The sequence below is a fragment of the Mus caroli genome, chromosome 7 (assembly GCF_900094665.2).
Source record: "Mus caroli chromosome 7, CAROLI_EIJ_v1.1, whole genome shotgun sequence".
Lineage (NCBI taxonomy): Eukaryota > Metazoa > Chordata > Mammalia > Rodentia > Muridae > Mus > Mus caroli.
The window spans coordinates 92,829,562-92,849,409 of NC_034576.1; the positions used below are offsets into that span (position 1 = coordinate 92,829,562).

The 19,848-nt window shown below is 42.5% G+C and overlaps 1 protein-coding gene across 2 annotated transcripts in view; it reads left to right on the top strand.

Annotated features, from left to right (window-relative positions):
• The window catches only part of Me3 (malic enzyme 3), a 180,442-nt gene that overhangs the window by 77,423 nt on the left and 83,171 nt on the right, over positions 1-19,848 (top strand). For both annotated transcript variants that reach the window (XM_021166866.2, XM_029479566.1), the window contains exons 3-4: positions 5,011-5,144; positions 8,189-8,338. In XM_021166866.2, the coding sequence (XP_021022525.1) occupies positions 5,011-5,144; positions 8,189-8,338 (284 nt within the window). The remainder of the gene's footprint in view (positions 1-5,010; positions 5,145-8,188; positions 8,339-19,848) is intronic.

The following is a 19,848-nucleotide window of genomic DNA, read 5'->3' on the forward strand; positions in this document are numbered from 1 at the left end:
TGTCTGCATGTGGGATGAATCCCCAGTTGGGGCAGTCTCTGGATGCCCTTTCCTTCAGACTCTGCTCCACTATTTGTCCCTGTATTTCCTTTAGACAGGAGCAATTCTGGGTTAAAATCTTTGGAGATGGGTGGGTGCCCTCATCCCTCAACAGGGGGTGGGGGAACGACCTCTGGATATGGTCTTGACAAGTTCTTCCTCCCCTTTGTTGGGTATTTCTGCTAATGTCATCCCCACGGGGTCCTGGGAGGCTCATGCTTTCATAGTGTCTGAGACTTTCTCTTTGTTACCCCCAGTTCCCCATCCCCCATTGCTGCACACCTCTGTTCAATTTCCTGACTCTCTGTACATCTCCTCCATCTCCTCCCATACCTGATTCTTTCCCCTCTTTTCCCCTCTCCCTCTTCTATTCCTCCCAAGTCTCTTCTATCCTCTACTTCCCTTGATTAATTTGCTCCCCCTTCTATGTAGAACTGAAGCATCCACTCTTTGGTCTTGCTTCCTCTTAAGCTTCATGTGGTCCATGAGTTGTATCATGGATATTCTATGCTCTTTGTCTAATATCCACTTATTAGTGAGTACATACCATGTGTGTTCTTGTTTTAGGATGAAATGTTCTATAGATATCTGTTAAACCCATTTGGTTCATAACTTCTGTTAGTTTCAGTGTGTCTCTGTTTAGTTTCTGTTTCCATGATCTGTCCATTGATGAGAGCAGGGTGAAGTCTCCCACTATTATTGTGCTTTGAGCTTTAGTAAAGTTTCTTTTGTGAATGTGGGTGCCCTTGCATTTAGAGCATAGATGCTCAGAATTGAGAGTTCTTCTTGATAGATTTTTCCTTTGATGAGGATGAAGTGTGTACTTCCTTATCCTATTTGATAACTTTTGGTTGAAAGCTGATTTTATTCAATATTAGAATGTCAACTCCAGCTTGTTTCTTGGGACCATTTGCCTGGAAAATTGTTTTCCAGCCCTTTACTCTGAGGTAGTTTCTATCTTTGACACTGAAGTGCATTTCCTGTATGCAGCAAAATTCTGGGTCCGGTTTATGTATCCAGTCTGTTAGTCTATGTCTTTTCATTGAGGAATTGAGTCCATTGATGTTAAGAGATATTAAGGAATAGTGATTGTTGCTTCCTGTTATTTTTTATGTTATTTTTATGTCTGTGTGGCTATCTTCTTTTGTGTTTGTTGAAAGAAGATTACTTTCTTGCTTTTTCTAGGGAGTAGTTTCCCTCCTTGTGTTGGCGTTTTCCATCTATTATCCTTTGTAGGGCTGGATTTGTGGAAAGATATTGTATAAATTTGGTTTTGTCATGGAATATCTTGGTTTCTCCACCTATGGTAATTGAGAGTTTTGCTGGGTATAGTAGCCTGGGCTGGCATTTGTGCTCTGTGAGGGTCTGTATGACATCTGCCCAGGATCTTCTAACTTTCATAGTCTCTGGTGAGAAGTCTTGTGTAATTCTGATATGCCTGTTTTTATATGTTACTTGATCTTTTTCCCTTACTGCTTTTAATATTCTTTATTTGTTTTGTGCATTTGATGTTATGACTATTATGTGATGGGAGGAATTCTTTTCTTGTTGATTCTATTTGAAGTTCTGTAGGCTTCTTGTATGTTCATGGGCATCTCTTTCTTTAGGTTAGGGAAGTTTTCTTCTATAATTTTGTTGAAGATACTTACTGGCTCTTTAAGTTGGGATTCTTCACTCTCTTCTATACCTATTATCCTTAGGTTTGGTCTTATTGTGTCCTGGATTTCCTGGATGTTTGGGGTTAGGAGCTTTTTGTATTTTGCATTTCCTTCGACTGTTGTGTCAATGTTTTCTATGGTATCTTCTGCACCTGAGATTCTCTCTTCTATCTCTTGTATTCTGTTAGTGATGCTTTCTTCTATGACTCCTGATCTCTTTTCTAGGTTTTTATCTCCAGGATTGTCTCCTTTTATGATTTCTTTATTGTTTCTATTTCTATTTTTAGATCCTGCATATTTTTCTTCAATTCCTTCACCTGTTTGGTTGTATTTTTCTGTAATTCTTTAAGGGATTTTTGTGTTTTCTCTTTAAAGGTTTCTACCTGTTTACCCGTGTTCTCCTGTATTTCTTTGAGGGAGTTATTTATGTTCATCTTAAAGGTCTCTATCATCATCATGAGATGTGATTTTAAATCAGAGTCTTGCTTTTCTGGTATGTTGGGGTATCCAGGACTCCCTGTGGTAGGAGAACTGGGTTCTGATAATGCCAAGTAGCCTTGGTTTCTGTTGCTTATGTTCTTGTCCTTGCTTCTCGACATCTGGTTATCTCTGGCATTAGCTGGTCTTGCTGTTTCTAACTGTTGCTTGTCTATCCTGTAAGCTTGTGTGTCAGTACTCCTGGGGGACCAGTTCTCTCTGTGAAGAATTTGGAGAGCTATGGCACAGGGTCAGCTCTGGGGTGCAGTGAGAAACTGGAAGGATCCTGTCCCCAGCTGTTCCTTGGTTTCTGTGCCCTGATGGCTCTGGGCGGGTCCCCCTTGGGTGGGGAATTGGAGCAGAAGTGATCATCTTACCTTTGTTCACAGGTGTGTTGGCACTCCTGGGAGACCAGCTGACTCCTAGTGGTATTTGGGTATGGAGAGCTGTGGTACAGGGTCAGATTCCCAGATCTCTGTTTGAAATCAGCCTCATCCACATAAAAAGTTCCAGGAGAGCCAAGGCTACATAGTGAGATATTGTCTTGGAAGAGAAAGAAAAACTCGGGCAGGAATAGTGGGGACTAGTCTGCAGGTAAGGTAGTTTCTTGAAGAGGAATCTGAGAACTAGTGTGGTGCCCACTGCTTGCAAAGCTGTTGACAAGCACTAGGGATGTATGAAGCTGGTGACTTTTAATCTGAGGCTACAGGCTGATTGGGCTATATCTTCCCACAGCTGCCTCTTACTTTCAGATAGAGGAAACAGCAAGGTTGCTACCAAGAGCCTGTGTGGGAATCTCTAACCCTCCACCAGAATCTTCGGGTATCTGGATTTCATGAAAATGACAGGTGCCTTTGTTATTTATTTTCCCAAGAAAGCTATAGGCTCAGGTAAGAGTCCAGGACAGCACAAGACCACCATTAGCTGGCATATGGCAAGCAATGTTAGGGTACAGCATAACTAAATGTCCCTCTTCTCTGACATCCTCAGAAAAGCATATTCTTCCACAATTTCCTCCCCACCCTTACCACCCAGGAATCAGACAGAATGCACCAACCTCCCCACCCTTTCTGAGAGTTATAATAAAGGAGCCTCAGCCATAGAAACATATGCGTACAAATAACAATATATGAACTTGGTAAGTTGTATTTATAAATTTAGGAATAATACACATATGATACACACATATAATAACAACTTTTTTAAAAAGAAGCTATGAGTTCGAAAGATATATACGAAGGGGGATATATGGAAATGTTTGCAGGGAGGAAAAGGAAGGGAAAATGATGTAATTATAACCTCAGAAACACTTTTAAAATATTTTTAGCCGGGCGGTGGTGGCGCATGCCTTTAATCCCAGCACTTGGGAGGCAGAGGCAGGTGGATTTCTGAGTTTGAGGTCAGCCTGGTCTACAAAGTAAGTTCCAGGACAGCCAGGGCTATACAGAGAAACCCTGTCTCGAAAAAAACAAAAACAAAAACAAAAACAAAAAATATATTTTTAAAATGAGGAGTCCCACTCTGACCCAAGGATCTGCTGTCTACCATATATACCTAACATGCTGTCTGTCTGTCTGTTAGTAAGTTTACACATTAATAATTCTTCTAGTAAATCACTTACCCAAAATGACAATCTGCTTCAGTGCCCCTCTGAACCCCATATCTCCAATCAGTCAGTAACTGGGGAAAATCCTGGATGAAGAAAAATCTTTGGAATTTCATGTGTGGAGTACTGTGGCTATACCCCTATGAGTCATCTTGTCACACAGAGAGTGACCTATCTAAAGTAAACATGTCACAAAGATCAAGTACTTCCTGGAGAAGAACCAGGCCTTTGGGAGTTGATTTGTCCTTACTACATTGTGAATCCAAAGGGGAAGCCAGTATCTGAGATTCCTGGCCTTCAAAACACATAAAAAGAGGGAATTAAAATGTGCCAATGATTCTTTTTTTCTTCTTCCCCAACAATTCTTTTCCTTTGATCAAATGTATTGCCATCAAGCCTAGGATAATTATGGCATAACTACCTTGCCAAGTGTTCTCACTGGCTATAGTCGAGTGATCTCTCTCTTTTAGCCTACTTGTCTGTAGGTGTTAATACATCCCTCTCAGAGTGGTTGTAAGTAAAATATACAATAAAACTGTGTATATCCAGAGATAAACTATGGCATAAATGCAAAATGGAGTTTTACTCATTCATAAAATTAATTTAGTTGTCAAATCATGAAAAGGCATAAAAACCTTAATGTGCTTAAATTTAAGTGAAAGAAGCTAGCCTAGAAAGCCTGCATATTATGATTCCAATTATATGTCATTCTAAAAACAATGAAACTGTAGAGATAGTAAAAGAAGGTGAGTGGCTGCCAGTGGCAAAGTAAAAAGGAATGAACAGGTAAATTTTGTGCAATATTATAAACTTACATAACTCTCTCAGTGAAGATGGAGGAGGAGGAAAGAGTCTGCTTAAGTGGCTTTGGACAATAATGGAGTTTGTAAGACTGAAAAGGCAAAGTCTAGTCTATAGGCTAGTCTAATTTATAAAGTTGCTTCTCATCATGGTACTAGGTGGGGAGGCATACACAGGAGTGCTATTCTATAGACTGTTATTCTATGGATCTAAACTTTCTTTTAAAGGCAAAGTCTAGTCTCAATGAAGTGACTTTTTCATTTATCTCATCAGGAGGCATCAAAGCAACCAGCACAAGAAAGCCCCCTTTTAAACAGCAAGGGGTTCATCCCCTTGTTGGTGATTTACACTAATTCTTGCCATCTACAGATAGAACTTCCGTTTCTTGGCTTCCTGCATGTACATTAAGTGTGTTCCTTTCTTCTCCAGGGCATGGCCTTTACACTTGAAGAGAGGCTGCAGCTCGGCATCCACGGCCTGATCCCCCCTTGCTTCCTCAGCCAGGATGTTCAGCTCCTCCGCATCATGAGATACTATGAGAATCAGCAGAGCGACCTGGACAAGTCAGTGCCTGAAATCTGTTCTCTGTGCCCAGTCCTGAGGCTAAGCTGCTATGCTCTGTGGCTCACAGTGGGTTTCTGAATTCTCTGTAGGGAGGAAAGGCTGAGAGTCCAGAGAGACTTCAGATCCAGCTCTATCATTAAAAAGAGAAGAGACTGGGGGAAAGAAAATCCAGTGACCAGCCCAAATTGGGATCCATCTCAAGGGGAGGATCCAAGGCCTGGCACTATTACTGATGCTATGGTGTGCTTACAGACAGGAGCCTAGCCTTGCTGTCCTCAGAGAAGCCCAAAAAGCAGGTGACAGAGAAAGACACAGATACATATATCCAACCAATGGACTGCCGTGGTTGAATTAGGGAAAGGCTGGAAGAAGTTGTGGAGGGGGTTAACCCCATAGGAAGACCAGCAGTCTCAACTAACCCTGAGGTCTCTGAGACACTAATCCACCAACCAGGCAGCATACACTAGTTGATATGAGGCTGCGGACACGTATACAGTAGAGGACTGCCTGGCCTCAGTGAAAGAAGATGCACCTAGCCTTTGAGAGACTTGAAGCCCCAGGGAGTGGGGATGCCTGGCAGGGTGAGGTGGGGAGTTGGAGGGTGGGGACATCCTCTTAGTGATGGGGGAGGAGGAGTGGGATGAGGACCTCTTGGAGGGCAGTCTGGGATGAGGGATAACAACTAGACTGAAAAAAAAAAAAAAAGCATGACAATCTTCCTAGAGATGAAGGTTATGACAGGAGTACAATTAAAATGAAACCAGATTTGAGGGGTGAAGTCTGGGAGGCCATCTGAGATATGTCAGAGATGAGTCAGTATAAGAAGCCTTAATGAAACAATTCAGCAGACAGAATAGGGTTGGAGGAGGGCAGTTCACTGAGCAGAAGGCAAAAATTGTGTGGTGGGGGTTGTTAAGGAATAGTAAGAGGAACGGCGGTGAGGGATAAAACAGAGAGGGAATTCCTTGGGAAGGTCTAGATCCTGTGCTGAAGGTCAATTAAAGACTATACCAAAGTTACCAAGGACTATAGTCACCACCCAGGTACACACCATGAGACAGTACGAATCTAAACACAGCTGGCTCCAGCATCCTTGATTTTAACGTCTCTGCTTTGCATAGTTTCAAGGTGTCAACATCTAGTTGTTATAAGACTAATTCTAAACTGAGTGAAACCCATCTTCCTACACTGAATAACTAAAGTTTTTTGTTTTATGAGAATTAAATGAAATCTTTGTGATGTGCTTAGAATGTTGCCTGGGACATAGTAAGCCCTGTGTAGGTTTGTTAAGCAAATGGGTTGACTTGTTATGGGATCTAGTGGATATATAGGAAGAAGATAAGGGTTCTCTATATCCATAGAGCTAAATGGCTAGAACTTGGTCTAGGGATATGACAGCCATTGTTAAGGCCTATGTAAAATGTTAAGGCCTAGGTAACTGTTACCTCTCTAACCTGCCATTTTGTGCTGTTTCTAATGTCCTAAGAAAACTTCCTCATATGCTGTTACTGCTGTTACTAAGATGTTCTGTGCTTTGGTGCTCTTGGAAACCAATCACAACAGAGGTCAGTTAGAACTGCTTTGTATAGTTGCCCACAATAAGCTTGGACCCGTACCAACCGCCCAGCAGCACTTCCTGCACCCATATGTGAAACCTTTTATGGTTTCTTGCCTTTATAAGCTGCCCCTGGGATGGACCTCAATATAAGGGAGATGCCTCTACCAATATAAGACGCTATTTGAAATAAGAGTTCAATTTTGAGTAGGAGCTAAGTAAAGTTTAAATTCCCAAGACCCTTCTGAAAATTAACATCCTGCTTGTCAGAAAGAGACATTTATGTGGATAACTGACATCCTGGTTGGCAAGTTAAGACATGAATGTTAGTTGAGGCAAGTCCCCTGCTACAGGTGAACACCCCAACTAATGGAAACAGGATAAGTATACAACAAAGACATGTTCCTAAGGAAATCCCCTATCCCTAAATCCTGATTGGTAGACTAACTTGACACAGATGTTTATAGATCTTAGACTTTAAAACCCTATAAGATCTTAACTCAATGTTACAGCCAGCTCCAGAGTCTGCTCTGTGGCCCCGATCGATGAGTCTTGGGGTGTGGTGTACAATTAGCCATCCCTTCTTGACTGAGATAGGTATGTGAATGGTTTGTGTGATGAGCCCCGGACCCCAGCAGCCATGAAGGGTAGAGTCAGAAGCACATGAAGTTCTACCTAGCTCCTGCTGCCTCGTAACTCCTTCCATAACTTCTGAGTAGTTAACAAGCATGCCGCTGCCCACATTCATGTCCCCACCCCTAAAGCACTGAATTCCAGGAATACTACTCACAGCAATCCCAAGGCCATTTTATCACCAGGTCAGAAATTGTCTCCCTTTTGTTCCTCCCTACTCATACTAGGTCTAGCTATATAATCTTGAGAAGCAAACCAGAGGTTACACAACAGATTCTACTAATAAGCCCATGCACACCCAAACTTCAAACAATCAGAACCTCTTCTTCTGTTAGGTGTACCAAAAAGAATGAGAGTTCAAAGTGAAATGTTTGCCTAAAACATGAAATTACAAAAGCTACAGTCTGTAATGCTCACCTGCTCAATTCTTTCCCACTCAGTGGGCCTCACTTACCTGCCTAAAATGATGCTCTATGGTCAGGAAGTGATGAGTGCACATATCCCTGAGAGCTCCAGGTACATAGCAAGTAGTGACTGTCACACACTATCGAGAGATCCTCATTTCAGCAAGTGATTGGGAGAAAGTCTAAGGTTCCCCAGCTATAAGGACTGTGTTTTGCTGGTAAATGTTCTGTCGATGAGGGGAGTAGAATGTAAAACTGGAGAGAAATGCACACAGATGGCTAGGAAAGTGGAATGCCCTCTACCGGGAGTGGGTTGAGGTGATGGCTACCCCTGAGTGTAAATCCTCCCTGGAGCAAGGTCTTCATTTCTAAGCGTAGCGACATTTTCCAAGAGTCTGCTAAGCAGCCACATTGGTGTTCCTGGAGTCAGCTGGCTTCTTTCCTTTGCAAGGTACATCATTCTCATGACTCTCCAAGACCGCAACGAGAAGCTCTTCTACCGGGTGCTGACCTCAGACGTGGAAAAGTTCATGCCCATTGTGTACACACCCACTGTGGGGCTGGCCTGTCAGCACTACGGCCTCACCTTCCGCAGACCCCGGTGAGTACCTATGATGGAGGTAAGGGAGGGGCTGGCCATAGAGTGAAACATTGTCTCCAGTGTCCTTGTATCTTGGAACCTTTAGAGGCTACCTTAGAGTCAACAGCCCAACAAGAGACATTTGATTTTACACGTGCTCAGTGAAATAACACTATCAACAGAGAAATGAGCTGGGAGAGTAAATAGCAAGAAGATATTGAATTTCCATCACCCCCAAATAATAAATGTTTGAAGTGTTGGCTTGAGAAATGGTACCCATCAGTTTCACATTCTCCACCTGTCACCTCTGCATGTCCTCTCCCTTTTTCTGCCCATCTCCAGCATTCCTATAGAACTGCAGGGATATTTGAGGACAATGAATAGCACTGAACACCAAACACACACTCTCTTGTTAGCCTTTAAATCAGTATATGTCCATTTGGAATTAACTTTAGATCCCATATATATTGCAACTTCATTAGACAAAGAATATGTTATTCAGTTTTTTCCTAAAACTAAAGGACTGAGAGGAGTTTTTGCTTTCATATTTAGCACTGAAATATGTATATTTCAGTGCTGTATATATATATAGATATATATAGATATTGATATATATTGATATATCTCAGTGCAAGGTACCTGATTATTGTAACTACATAATTTATGCATTAACAATAAAAGTGTCTAGATAAGTTATATGTAATAGAACACCATAGAAAGCCAATTAATAATGGGAAGTATACTGAAAGAGATGTGTAATTTAGATTTATAGAGTAGTTATAAATCAAATTTCTTGTTTTGTTTTCATTTGTATGGCTTAGAATTTATTTATTTTTATTCATTAATTCATTTTAGTTTTTCAAGACAAGGTTTTTAGCATTCTGGCACTTGCTGTGTAGACCAGGTTGACCTCAAACTCACAGAGAGCTGCCTGCCTCTGCTTTCCACATGCTAAGAGTAAGGCATGTGCCATGCTTCCAACCCCCATGGCTTAGCTTCTAAGACAGGTTCTGGTGTAACCTGGGCTGGCTTGAAAACTCACACTGTAGCAAAGCTATCTGGAATCTCTTACTCTTCTTGCATCTACCCTCTCAGATCACAGGAGTGTTCCACCACACCTGCCTATAATCCACTTTTCCTTTTAGAATCATCTGTTATATGCAGAACATGTAATCATGGATCTATGACAGTTTTGGTTAATTTGTGCTGGGCTGTGAAAGATGAATGTAAAGAATTGGAATTTTAAGAAATTGCCTATGTGGAATATTGCACCCTAAGTGAGACGTCTATTATCAAGTGCTTCAAAGCTCAGGAATCCTCCAGAGGAGAGAATGGAAAGAATAGAGCCAGAAGTTGGGGAGGAGGACTGCAGAATAGCATCTTCTGGAAGTGACAGGGGCATTTCATTTGTGAACTCACTATCGCTGAAGTTACTGGCACAAGACTGGGACATCACCTTGTGTAATACATGAGGAAGGAGCTCAGCAGACTCCACCCTCACTGGGGGACGATGGGCAGGTAATGGGTGCTGGTGGAGGGGGTGCCATTTTCTTCAGTGATGTAGCCACTGATATGTTATCCATATTTCAATAAATAACCCCAACTAATGAACATACAATCAACTTTAATTAAACTCAGTGAGTGAAAAAAAAAGATATTACCAGAGTTTCAAAAAATAAGAGAGAACTGAGAGTAATGGGGATGAAATGAGCAAAAATTCAGAATATCCATGTATGAAACTGTAAGAATAAAGAAATGAAAATGAAAAAAATAGCTAAGTGGGGAGGTATATGGGTCCCATGGAATCAACAGAAAACTAATTAGGGTTATGAATGCACAGAAATTGGAACCACTCCAGTCACTAAGATCCTCCCAGATCAGCAGACAGTATTCAGGAGGTGACATGAGGATGGCTGATGATGATCGTCTATGAACTGACGACAGGACTGCTCCATGGTATGGATAAGAGGAAGGATTTCATGGTGAATATGAGGGAGAAAACAGCCAGAGGCACCTGGAAGAGTCCTGAGCAGAAAGAGAAAGTAGCAGATTTGACCTAACCTTGAGAAAAGCAGGAGCAGACAGGGAGAGCAGAAGAGAGTACGGGAATACGGGAGCAAGACCAAGAAAGACGCAAGAGAGAAAGCTTCCCTGAACTAGACGGGTTATAAGGAGATATGAGTAGCTTGGGGAAGGAAGTGAAGTGAGCTGGAGAAGTTTCAGGCAAGAGTGGAGGTGAGAAGGACTGAGAAGAGTTAGGATGCTAGCGTGGACTCTGAAATGTATAACGGGTACTTGTGACGCTAATAAGCACCCAGATAGGGATTTGTCTCTTCTGCCAGTGATAAGAGGAATGGCTCCATTTGATAGCGCCTGAAGAATGCTGGCCTTTGTCTAACCATCAGATTTTGGAGTTTCCTTTGGAACCTAACATATAGCTCTGTGGAATTTATAAGTGTTTCACTGAGGAATGGGAAGAGGAAAAGGAATAAAGAAAGTACTCATTTGAAGAGTTGTTTCGTCATCGTTGTTGTTATTGTCATTGTTGTTGCTGTTGCTGTTGGAAACCCAGCAAGATACAGGGATCAAGAGGAGTTTGTCTTTTAACGGTGTGATCTGATGCGAGATTGACTACAGCAGACTCCCCAGGAAGTGCCCAATGGCTGCTTCCTTAACTTCTCATGCTCGGCTCTGTCACACTCTGGTCCTGGTCTCATCATGATGTTTTATTTTCTTTGTAGCACTTGTTCCTATCTAATACTTCTGTATGTGTCTACTTCTACCAAGAAAAAGTATGGAATTTTTTACTTGATTTGTCTAGATACCAGCTGTCATTAGAATGTATGACATCTAGCTCCTTATGGGGGTAACAGTAGGTTTGAAGGTCTGGGTAAAATTGATGAAGATGTCCGCCCCAAAATGGAGTCTTTGTCACATGATCAAGGCAGTTGAACTGAAAGGGGAGCTGTTTCTGCCTCAGGAGTCATCAGTGGGCAGAGCAGAGGAAGCAAGATGGGGCGCAAGGTGTACAGAAACAGGATCCTGAAACCACCGCCACCCAGAGAACCAGGTCACCTCTAGGTGAACATAGAGAGGGTTCTGCAGCTGGGGACACAGCATGGAAAAAACATAGGCAACAACACCAGCAAGAAAGCCAAAGATGAGCTGGAATGTGGGGGGAAACAAAACTGAAAGGCCAGATACTATCCCAAAAATCTTTATACATCCTATTCAATTAGTATCTCACCCACAGGAGGTAGGTACTGTTATCTTCTGTAGGCTGAGGAAGCTGAGGCTCAGAGAAGTAAGTTACCCAAAGTCACACAGCAAAGCCAGGACTCTACCAAGGTTCTCTGAACTGAGTGTGAGCAGGAACCTGCCATGCTCACTACAGTACCTCATAGTTCAGGATTAGGCACACACGGTGGGCATTCAGGAGTGGGTACACATGATGGACATTCGGGGCAGGACACCATTTCAATTCTAAGAATGATTGACTGCCCAAGGTCTAGGTGAAGATTACCAAAAGCCATTTCAGAGCCTCTCCCCAGAGGAAGGATCTAGCCAGGCCCTTGGCCTGCAGCTAGCCGAGGCTGAGGCAGGTTCAGGCAGACCAAACTGTCTTCTTGGATTAGTCCCCCACACCTAGTACAGTGCATTTTTCACTAACATTTCTTCAGATGACTACCCAATTAAGTGATTTGACATGTGGCATTCTGAGCTGTTGCTCTAGGTTTCCATTGGCCTCCTTCCAGGTGTTAATTTCACGCCCGCCTTGCTCCCAAGGGAGAGGAGACTGGGTTCTGCCTCATCTGAAGCACCAGCCTAGGATGGCTTTATAGATTAACATCTGAGGGAAGGACGGCCCCAGGGCCAAGAGGAGAAGAGCCAGGCTCTCTCTGTTTCTGAAATGATAAACCTTCCTGCCAGGTTGCTGTTAACAAAGAAGTGCTCTGTAGAAGTGCCTGCTCCCCTACCAAAGCTAATTCGGTCCAGCAAACCCTAGAATTGAGGCTGTAACCCTTAAAATTGAGCCTCCTGTACACCTTGGCTCTACATCACCTCAGAGCCTGGAAGGAGATACCAAAGAATTTCAGGGTACCTAAGGGTCTTGAGTAGTTCTCCACAGCAGAGTAACTATTCCTCATCCCTTCATTCCTTTCTCCTGGTATAGCCTCTGCCTGTGCTTCCATAGACCTGACTGGCAGGGACACCCACTAATGGTTACTAACAAGTGAAAGCTAAGGTAAAGTTGGGTAGATGCCAGAACAGATTTCAACCCAAAAGCCAGGTGTCAAGAGGAAGCCAGTGTGATAGCCAGAGTCTGTGCTCTTCTCCCAAGCTTCCTATCCTTTGCCAAAACTGTCTGCACCTTCCTCATTCTGTTAGACTCTAGGTGGCACACACACAACTGCGGATATAGCACTTTGAGTCTCAGTGTGCTGCTCAAGTTGTGTGCGTGAGTGGAGGTGATAATGAAAAAGTTATTCATGGTCCTTGTTTAAGATGGCGAGACAGACTTCATGCATGTGGGGGAACATTGTCATAGGTATATAGACCACTGTGCAAATTTTTGCTCTGAGGAAAAAGGTTGGACTCAATTCTAATGAAAAAGAGAAATTATAAGCATAAAGTTGGGGTGGTAATAAAGTTTCAAGGTGATCAGGTATCAAAGGTAGAAAAATTTTGCTAAAGAAACTTGGCAGGATTCTTGCTCAGAGTGGGGTCTTCAAGGAACAGAGAGTGAAGACCACTGACTGGCCTATCAGAAAAGACCTAGGAACCTGATGAAAAGTTTGGTCAAAGGAGCATTCTATCAGAGAATTGGACTATGGGAAGTTGAAAGAGCTCAGACTTTAAACTTAGGCAATCTTGGCCTTGAATTTCAGGTCCCCTCCCTCAACTTGGCCTTTTCTGTATGAAATAGGAGAGATGCTTATGCTGACTGGAGATTTCAAGATTCCATATGGAAAGGGCTTGGCCTTACAAGGTGCTAGAAGCTCCCTGGCTCACCATGCCTAGGATATATGTCATCTGACTCAGTCACCCTGCCTGTGCTGGCTAGGTCTATGTCAACTTGACCCAAACTAGAGTCATCAGAGAGAAGGGAGCCTCAATTAAGAAAATGCCTCTATGAGACCCATCTGTAAACAAGTCTGTAGGACATTTACTTAACTGTTGATTGATGACAGAAGGCTGAGCAATCCCTCATCAATAGTATGTGATTCTATCCCTGGGCAATAGTCCTAGATTTTATAATAAAACAAGCTGGAAAGCCATGGAGAGCAAGCCAGTAAGCAGCATCCATCCCTCCACAGCCTTTGCATCAGCTCCTGCCCCCAGGAACCAGCCCTGCTTGAGTTCCTGTCCTGGCTTCCTTAGATGTGGAAGCACAACCTGGATAAAGCCCCTTCTTCCCGAACTTGCTTTAGTCATGGTGTTTCTTCACAACGATGGCAATCCTGACTGGGACATTGCTCAAGCACATGGGTCCCTCAGTCCTCTGAAATGCTGCTATTCTCCATTGTTTGGTCAGGTCCTATATTGCCTGTACTTTTGTTTAAATAATTCATTAGTGAGTATCTACAAGGAATGGGGGGGGGAGGTTGCTGAGTTTAAAAAAAAGAAGAAGAAGAAGAAGAAGAAGAAGAAGAAGAAGAAGAAGAAGAAGAAGAAGAAGAAGAAGAAGAAGAAGAAGAAGAAAAACAGGCTAGTTAGATGCTCTGTGGAAAATAACATCCCTTGGCCCTGGATCAAGCCACCATCTTTTTCTGCAAACAGATATGTTTCTGTACCCATGCCACTATTTTATATGTAGAGGATGTTAACAGCTGTCATTTACTGAATGCTTACAATGTCTGTGATTGGACCCCAGCCTAGGAACTTCCACAAAGCACTTGCTATTTTGCTGAGAAGGAAACTGGAACTAGCCTGCCCAAAATCTTACAGCTAACTCAGTTCCCTATGCTTTTCTAGAGTGTGCACTCCAGCTTCTTGTGGCCCTGATAAACATGATGCCTAATAGATAAGCACCTGCTTTCTTATAAACTCCCTTCCATGATGGACCTGCACATAAGAGAGACATACACACACACAGCCACAGTGAAGGGGGCAGTTTGCCCTGGGTGGACAGAGCAGTGGGGGACAGAGTCCACAGGAGTGCCAGCCCACCCCTACCCCACCATAATAATAACCAGACATCCCTGGAACCTAGCTCCCCCACATCCAAGCCTGCATTACAGAACTGCCCCTCATGAGGCCTGTTGGTCAGGAGGGCCAAATGCTTTATGATGATAAAATTTCTCATTAATGTAAAGAGGCATTATTTTTCATGTCTCCTTCCTCATTCCAATCCCCATAAAAAGCTATGGCTTAGTTTCACTCACCTTGAAGTTTCCCGCTTCCTCCTCTATATGTCTAATGAGCCTCGTTTTCTTGCACTGGAACATTTTTATTCTCTCTCACACACAAAGAAAACCTCTGGGACACGAATCATATGTTTCTGCCTCCTACATGTGCACTGGAACTCATTTCTAGCCAAACTTAAAAATCAGGTGCCAATATCCTGGACAAAGTCAGTATGGAAAACAACAGGAAATGTATTCCAGCAAATGAAGAGAACCCCATACCCAGGACACAGTCTTTGAGCACATGAAAATCTGGATTTAAACCCAACTGTCAGTTTTGATTCACACACACACACACAGAGAGAGAGAGACATACACACACCTAGCACATCCAGAAAAAGGCAGGCAGAAAACAAGGATTGACAACATCAGATCCACCTCATCTCTATCCCCAGGGTGTTAAAGTACCAATTTCTTTGGACAAGACTGTTCCATACCCTATTCCAGCCTCCTCTGCCAAACCACTTCAGCTCCACTGCTGGAATAACTCCCTGCAGAACAAATGGGATCTGCCCCTGAGTCTCCTTGGCTTCTTCTTTGGTCTTCCTGGCTTTTGGTCTTAGATTAGGAGCCATTAGGTCTGGATTCTTTACCTGTGGTCCCTTCCAGGCTACATACCCTAAAGCAAGTCAAATTACTCATCTGTATTGGATAAAAGTGACAGGGTTAGCCTACATGGCTACTACATAACATCTTCCAATTCTAAAAATGTATGATCTAATTAATGAAACTCTATAATCAAGTTAGCAATGAGATCTTGAAGTAAGCTATAGTCTATACTATATAGCTGAGATTAATTTTTCCCACCTGTGAAATTAAGAAGTGTGTATCTGGACAGCAGTTCTCAGTCCTGGGAGTGCATTTAAAAATATCTGGGGAGCATTCATTGAAATCCCTGAGTTAGAAAAAGGCTCTTAGGTTTTCAAAAGCTCTCCAGTAGTTCTAACAGGAATCACAGCTGCAAACCACCAAGCTGGGTGATCCCTTCCAGCTAGAGCTGCCATGACTCTTAGAGAGTCATTAGCCTGTGTCTCATATTTTGCAAGCCATCCCAGCCTAGAAGTATACTTGGAGCTTAAGGTCACAATATAACAGAATGTATCTCCAACTGAGTCCTCAGTAAAAGAAACTGTTGATCTCCACAGCTAAGTTCTCTTGGGTCTCACTCACAGGGTTGCTGGGCCAGAGGAGGTCATTTCTCTCCCATAATACACTGGCTCTCTGACCCCCCTCCCATGTAATCGCCCACCTTGTATAGTTATAGATGCCCACTCATCGGATGTCAGCAATTGTACAGTAGCAAACATCATATTCAAGGTGAATCATTTGAGAACACGTGGCTAATGTGGCCCAGGTCAAAAGATGAGCTGGACCAATGAATGTTCTTTCCAGGAGTCTGATGTGGAAAAATTATATAGAAAGAGCATCATAGATTAGAAGGTAAATGAAGACAGAAAGGATGGTATGGTTCAGATTTTAGAGTAGGACTATGGTAAGCCAAGGAAATATGCTAGCTATAAAGGAACACAGAATAGGACAGTGGGTGAAGGGTCCATGGAAAGAGAACAGGGCAGATGGCATGACAGTGACTGGTCCCTAGTGCTGCCTGAGTGGATGACAGTTTCCACACTAATTCCTGTTCACAAATGTACAATGCAGCCTCTTTGTCCAGAGGAAACTTTAGTGGACCTCTGCTGCGAGTAATCAGAAAAGCCCAACTGTAAAGGAAATCACATAGATCCGATGCCCTTGTTAGATTAGCTGGCGCTGACATTAAAGTGGGGTATCTCCATCTCTAGCTCACATGAAAACTATCTGGAGGACTTGCTCAGACACACATTCCACATGTCTGGGAAGGAGCCAGAAAATGTCCATACCTAACAAGGTCCAGAGATGCTGCTTCCACTGGACTAAGGGATCTCACCACAAAATGAATAGAGATCATTTGAAGGATGTGGAAGTAGGTACTTCCAGGCCCCCCACTGCACGATAGGAAGAAGGGCTGTGAGTCTAATCCCGATGCCTGTCACTAACCGTGTGACCTTATCTAAGACTCCCACCCCTTCCTGGACCTGAATTTCTTCGTCTACACAATAAAGAATTTCAAGTGTTAACTCTGACCCTGTCAATCTCCAATTTGCACAGCAGAACTATAAAATTACCACTAAGGTTTCTGGTATTTAAGATAAAAATGAAAAGGGAGAGAAAAACACATTCTTTTCATTTTCTGACAAGAAAAGGCTCGCGGGCTTATCTGCAGATGTGTCGGTTTTGCTCTGATTCACAAGTGGGCACTTTTCCAGACAGACCAGCTGGGCAGTCAGGATTGTTAAGAATAGTTTGGTACTGTGCCGTGGATATCCCTGCTGGAATGGATATAAGACAAGAGACGCCCCTAAAAGGATATTATTTGGCTATTGTGCTGCCTGAGTGGATGACAGTTTCCACACTAGTTCCTGTTCACAAATGTACAGGGCAGCCTCTTTCTCCAGAGGAAACTTTAGTGGACCTCTGCTGCCAGTAATATATATAACACAAAAGCCACAAGGAGTGCATTAAATAGTTCTTCAAGCCTACGTTGCTGAAACTGTTTGGAGGGGCAGAGGACATTTACCAAGTGTCTAAATTACATGGCTTTTAATTATGGAGAAAATTGTCTTACTCTTTTTAGATATTTCAGGATTTACATTGTTAATGGTGAATGCATGCTTACTTGCCTGTGACCTGCCTAGGGCTTTCATCTCCAAAGGAGCAGCTTGCTCTGTGGACAGGATGAAAGGCACTTCTTAGCCACATGTGAGTTTGCGTGTAGGAGGCTGGGAGGGCGGTGGGCATCATTGAGCAGTCCCATGTACACACAAAGATCATTTTCTCTTTACTTAAGATGGAGACAGATGACCTTTAGTAAGTAAAACGGGGTATTCTGAGTTTGACTTCCTTTAACCAAAGGCAAATTTCCCTGACCATTTAAACAAACTGATTTTGTTTCTGTTTTACTGGCTCTGTCCTTTTCCTCCTTTGTCTCTGGCAATCCTAGCCACAGTGATCAAAGAGTCATTGTGGGGCGAATTTCCTCTGTCCACACCAGGAAATACGTACATTCAACAAGAGTTGAGCAGACCATTCTTCGAGCGACCTTGATCTGCCACTGACATGTAAAATGTGTGAGAGGCTGTTTTGACTCACATTAAGTTTAGTCCAAAAGGAGTTTCAAGGAGTACAAACTCCCTAGAAGTTTCTAGGATAGAGGAGGACTAACCAATTACTGGCATAATTCTTTAAAAAAAAAAAAAAAAGCAAAAGTTGCTTTGCCATAAAGAGGCCCCCTCACTGAGCCCACCCCAAAGCTGCTATTACTATTATTAGTTGTTGTTATTATTATTACTGTTATTGTTGTTGTTATTAGTAATTACTATTATTATTATACCTATGCAGACCTGTGGAAATCCCCACATCTTGCTCAGTAGCATTGAAAACTTTCTGATTGTGTTTCTTAGAGATTCTTAGGTTATCATTTCTTAAGCCAATAAGGATCAGAAGTTAGGAAGGGTAGGCAATGTTGGAAGTGGAGGAGAAGATCAAGAAGAACAAGTCTAACGTTCTAGAGACAAAAACAACACTCAAGACCTGTGATGACTAACCTTGGTTGCCAACTTAACACATTGGAACCTCAGTTAAGAATTGCCTCAATCAGCTGGGCATTGGTGGTGCGTGCCTTTAGTCCCAGCACTCGTGAGGCAGAGGCACGCGGATTTCTGAGTTCGAGGCCAGCCTGGTCTACAGAATGAGTTCCAGGACAGCCAGGGCTACACAGAGAAACCCTATCTTGAAAAACCAAAACCAAACAAACAAAAATGAATTGCCTCAATCGAATTGGCACGTGGAATATCTGCAGGGCATTTTCTTGATTGCTAACTGATGTTGGAGACCCCATCCACTACCGGCAGTACCATTGCTAAGCAAATGAGCCTAGCTCTATGAGAAAAGTAGCTGAACAAGAGACTAGAAACAACCCAGGAAGCAGCTTTTCTCCATGGTTTCTATCCTTGGCCCTTGCTTGAGTTCCTGACCTGTCTTCCTTCAGTGAGGGACTGTAAAATAAACCATTTCTCCCTGTCTTACTTTGCTTTCTATTGCTATAATTTTAAAAATTGACCAAAAGTTAATGGGAGAAATAGGTCCAATATTGTACAATCCCTATACACTTTCTGCATGTTTGTACATGACAGGGTCTTGCTGTGTGCCACATACTGGTCTTGAAATCATGCTTCTCCTATTTCGGCCTCTCTATTAGTAGGATTGTTTATTTGATACTTTTACACTATACCATGGTTTTCAGAACCAAAAGAAATGTAGACAATTAATTTGGGAGGTGGCTTGTAAGAGAACAGCAAAGTGGAAAGAGAGGCCCATTGGTCTTGCAAATTTTATATGCTTCAGTACAGGGGAATGCCAGGGTCAAGAAGTGGGAGTGGGTGGGTAGGGGAGTGGGGGGGGAAGGGTATGGGGGACTTTTGGGATAGCATTGGAAATGTAAATGAAGAAAATACCTAATTAAAAAAATTTTTTAAAAAAGAAAACAGCAAAGAGTGAGACTGAAGGCTTCACTTGATATTTATAATTATTGTATCAATTTTGAAGAAGAGGACTTTATAAGTTACTCTTATTCTGAGATGAATGTTTTTCAAAATCATCACAGCCAATGCACCAGAATCTTACCCTCACCTAACGTCTGTGCCACCCTCCAAGCAGAACCATTGTTCATTGAAACAGTTGATGAAAGACTTCATGGACAGACCATCTTAATACACACACCATTTCTTAAATGAATGTAACCTGTTCCCTGTGGGCTGAGAATGACAATCACTCAAGTCAAATAGCTTTGACTGTAGCAGGAAATCTGTATCCAAAAATCATGCTTACAATTTATTCCTTGGCGCAGCAGAACTGTTAACTCTTAGCTTATCTACTATGAAAGTAAAATCCTTTGGTGATATGAGGGACATTCAAGTACAGCCTTATTACAATGAACTCCAATGTCAAAAAAACTCTTCTTATTTTGTGTTTGTACTACAGTAAGAGCCAAAATTTTAAGCTCTACTAAAATCAAAACAAACAAACAAA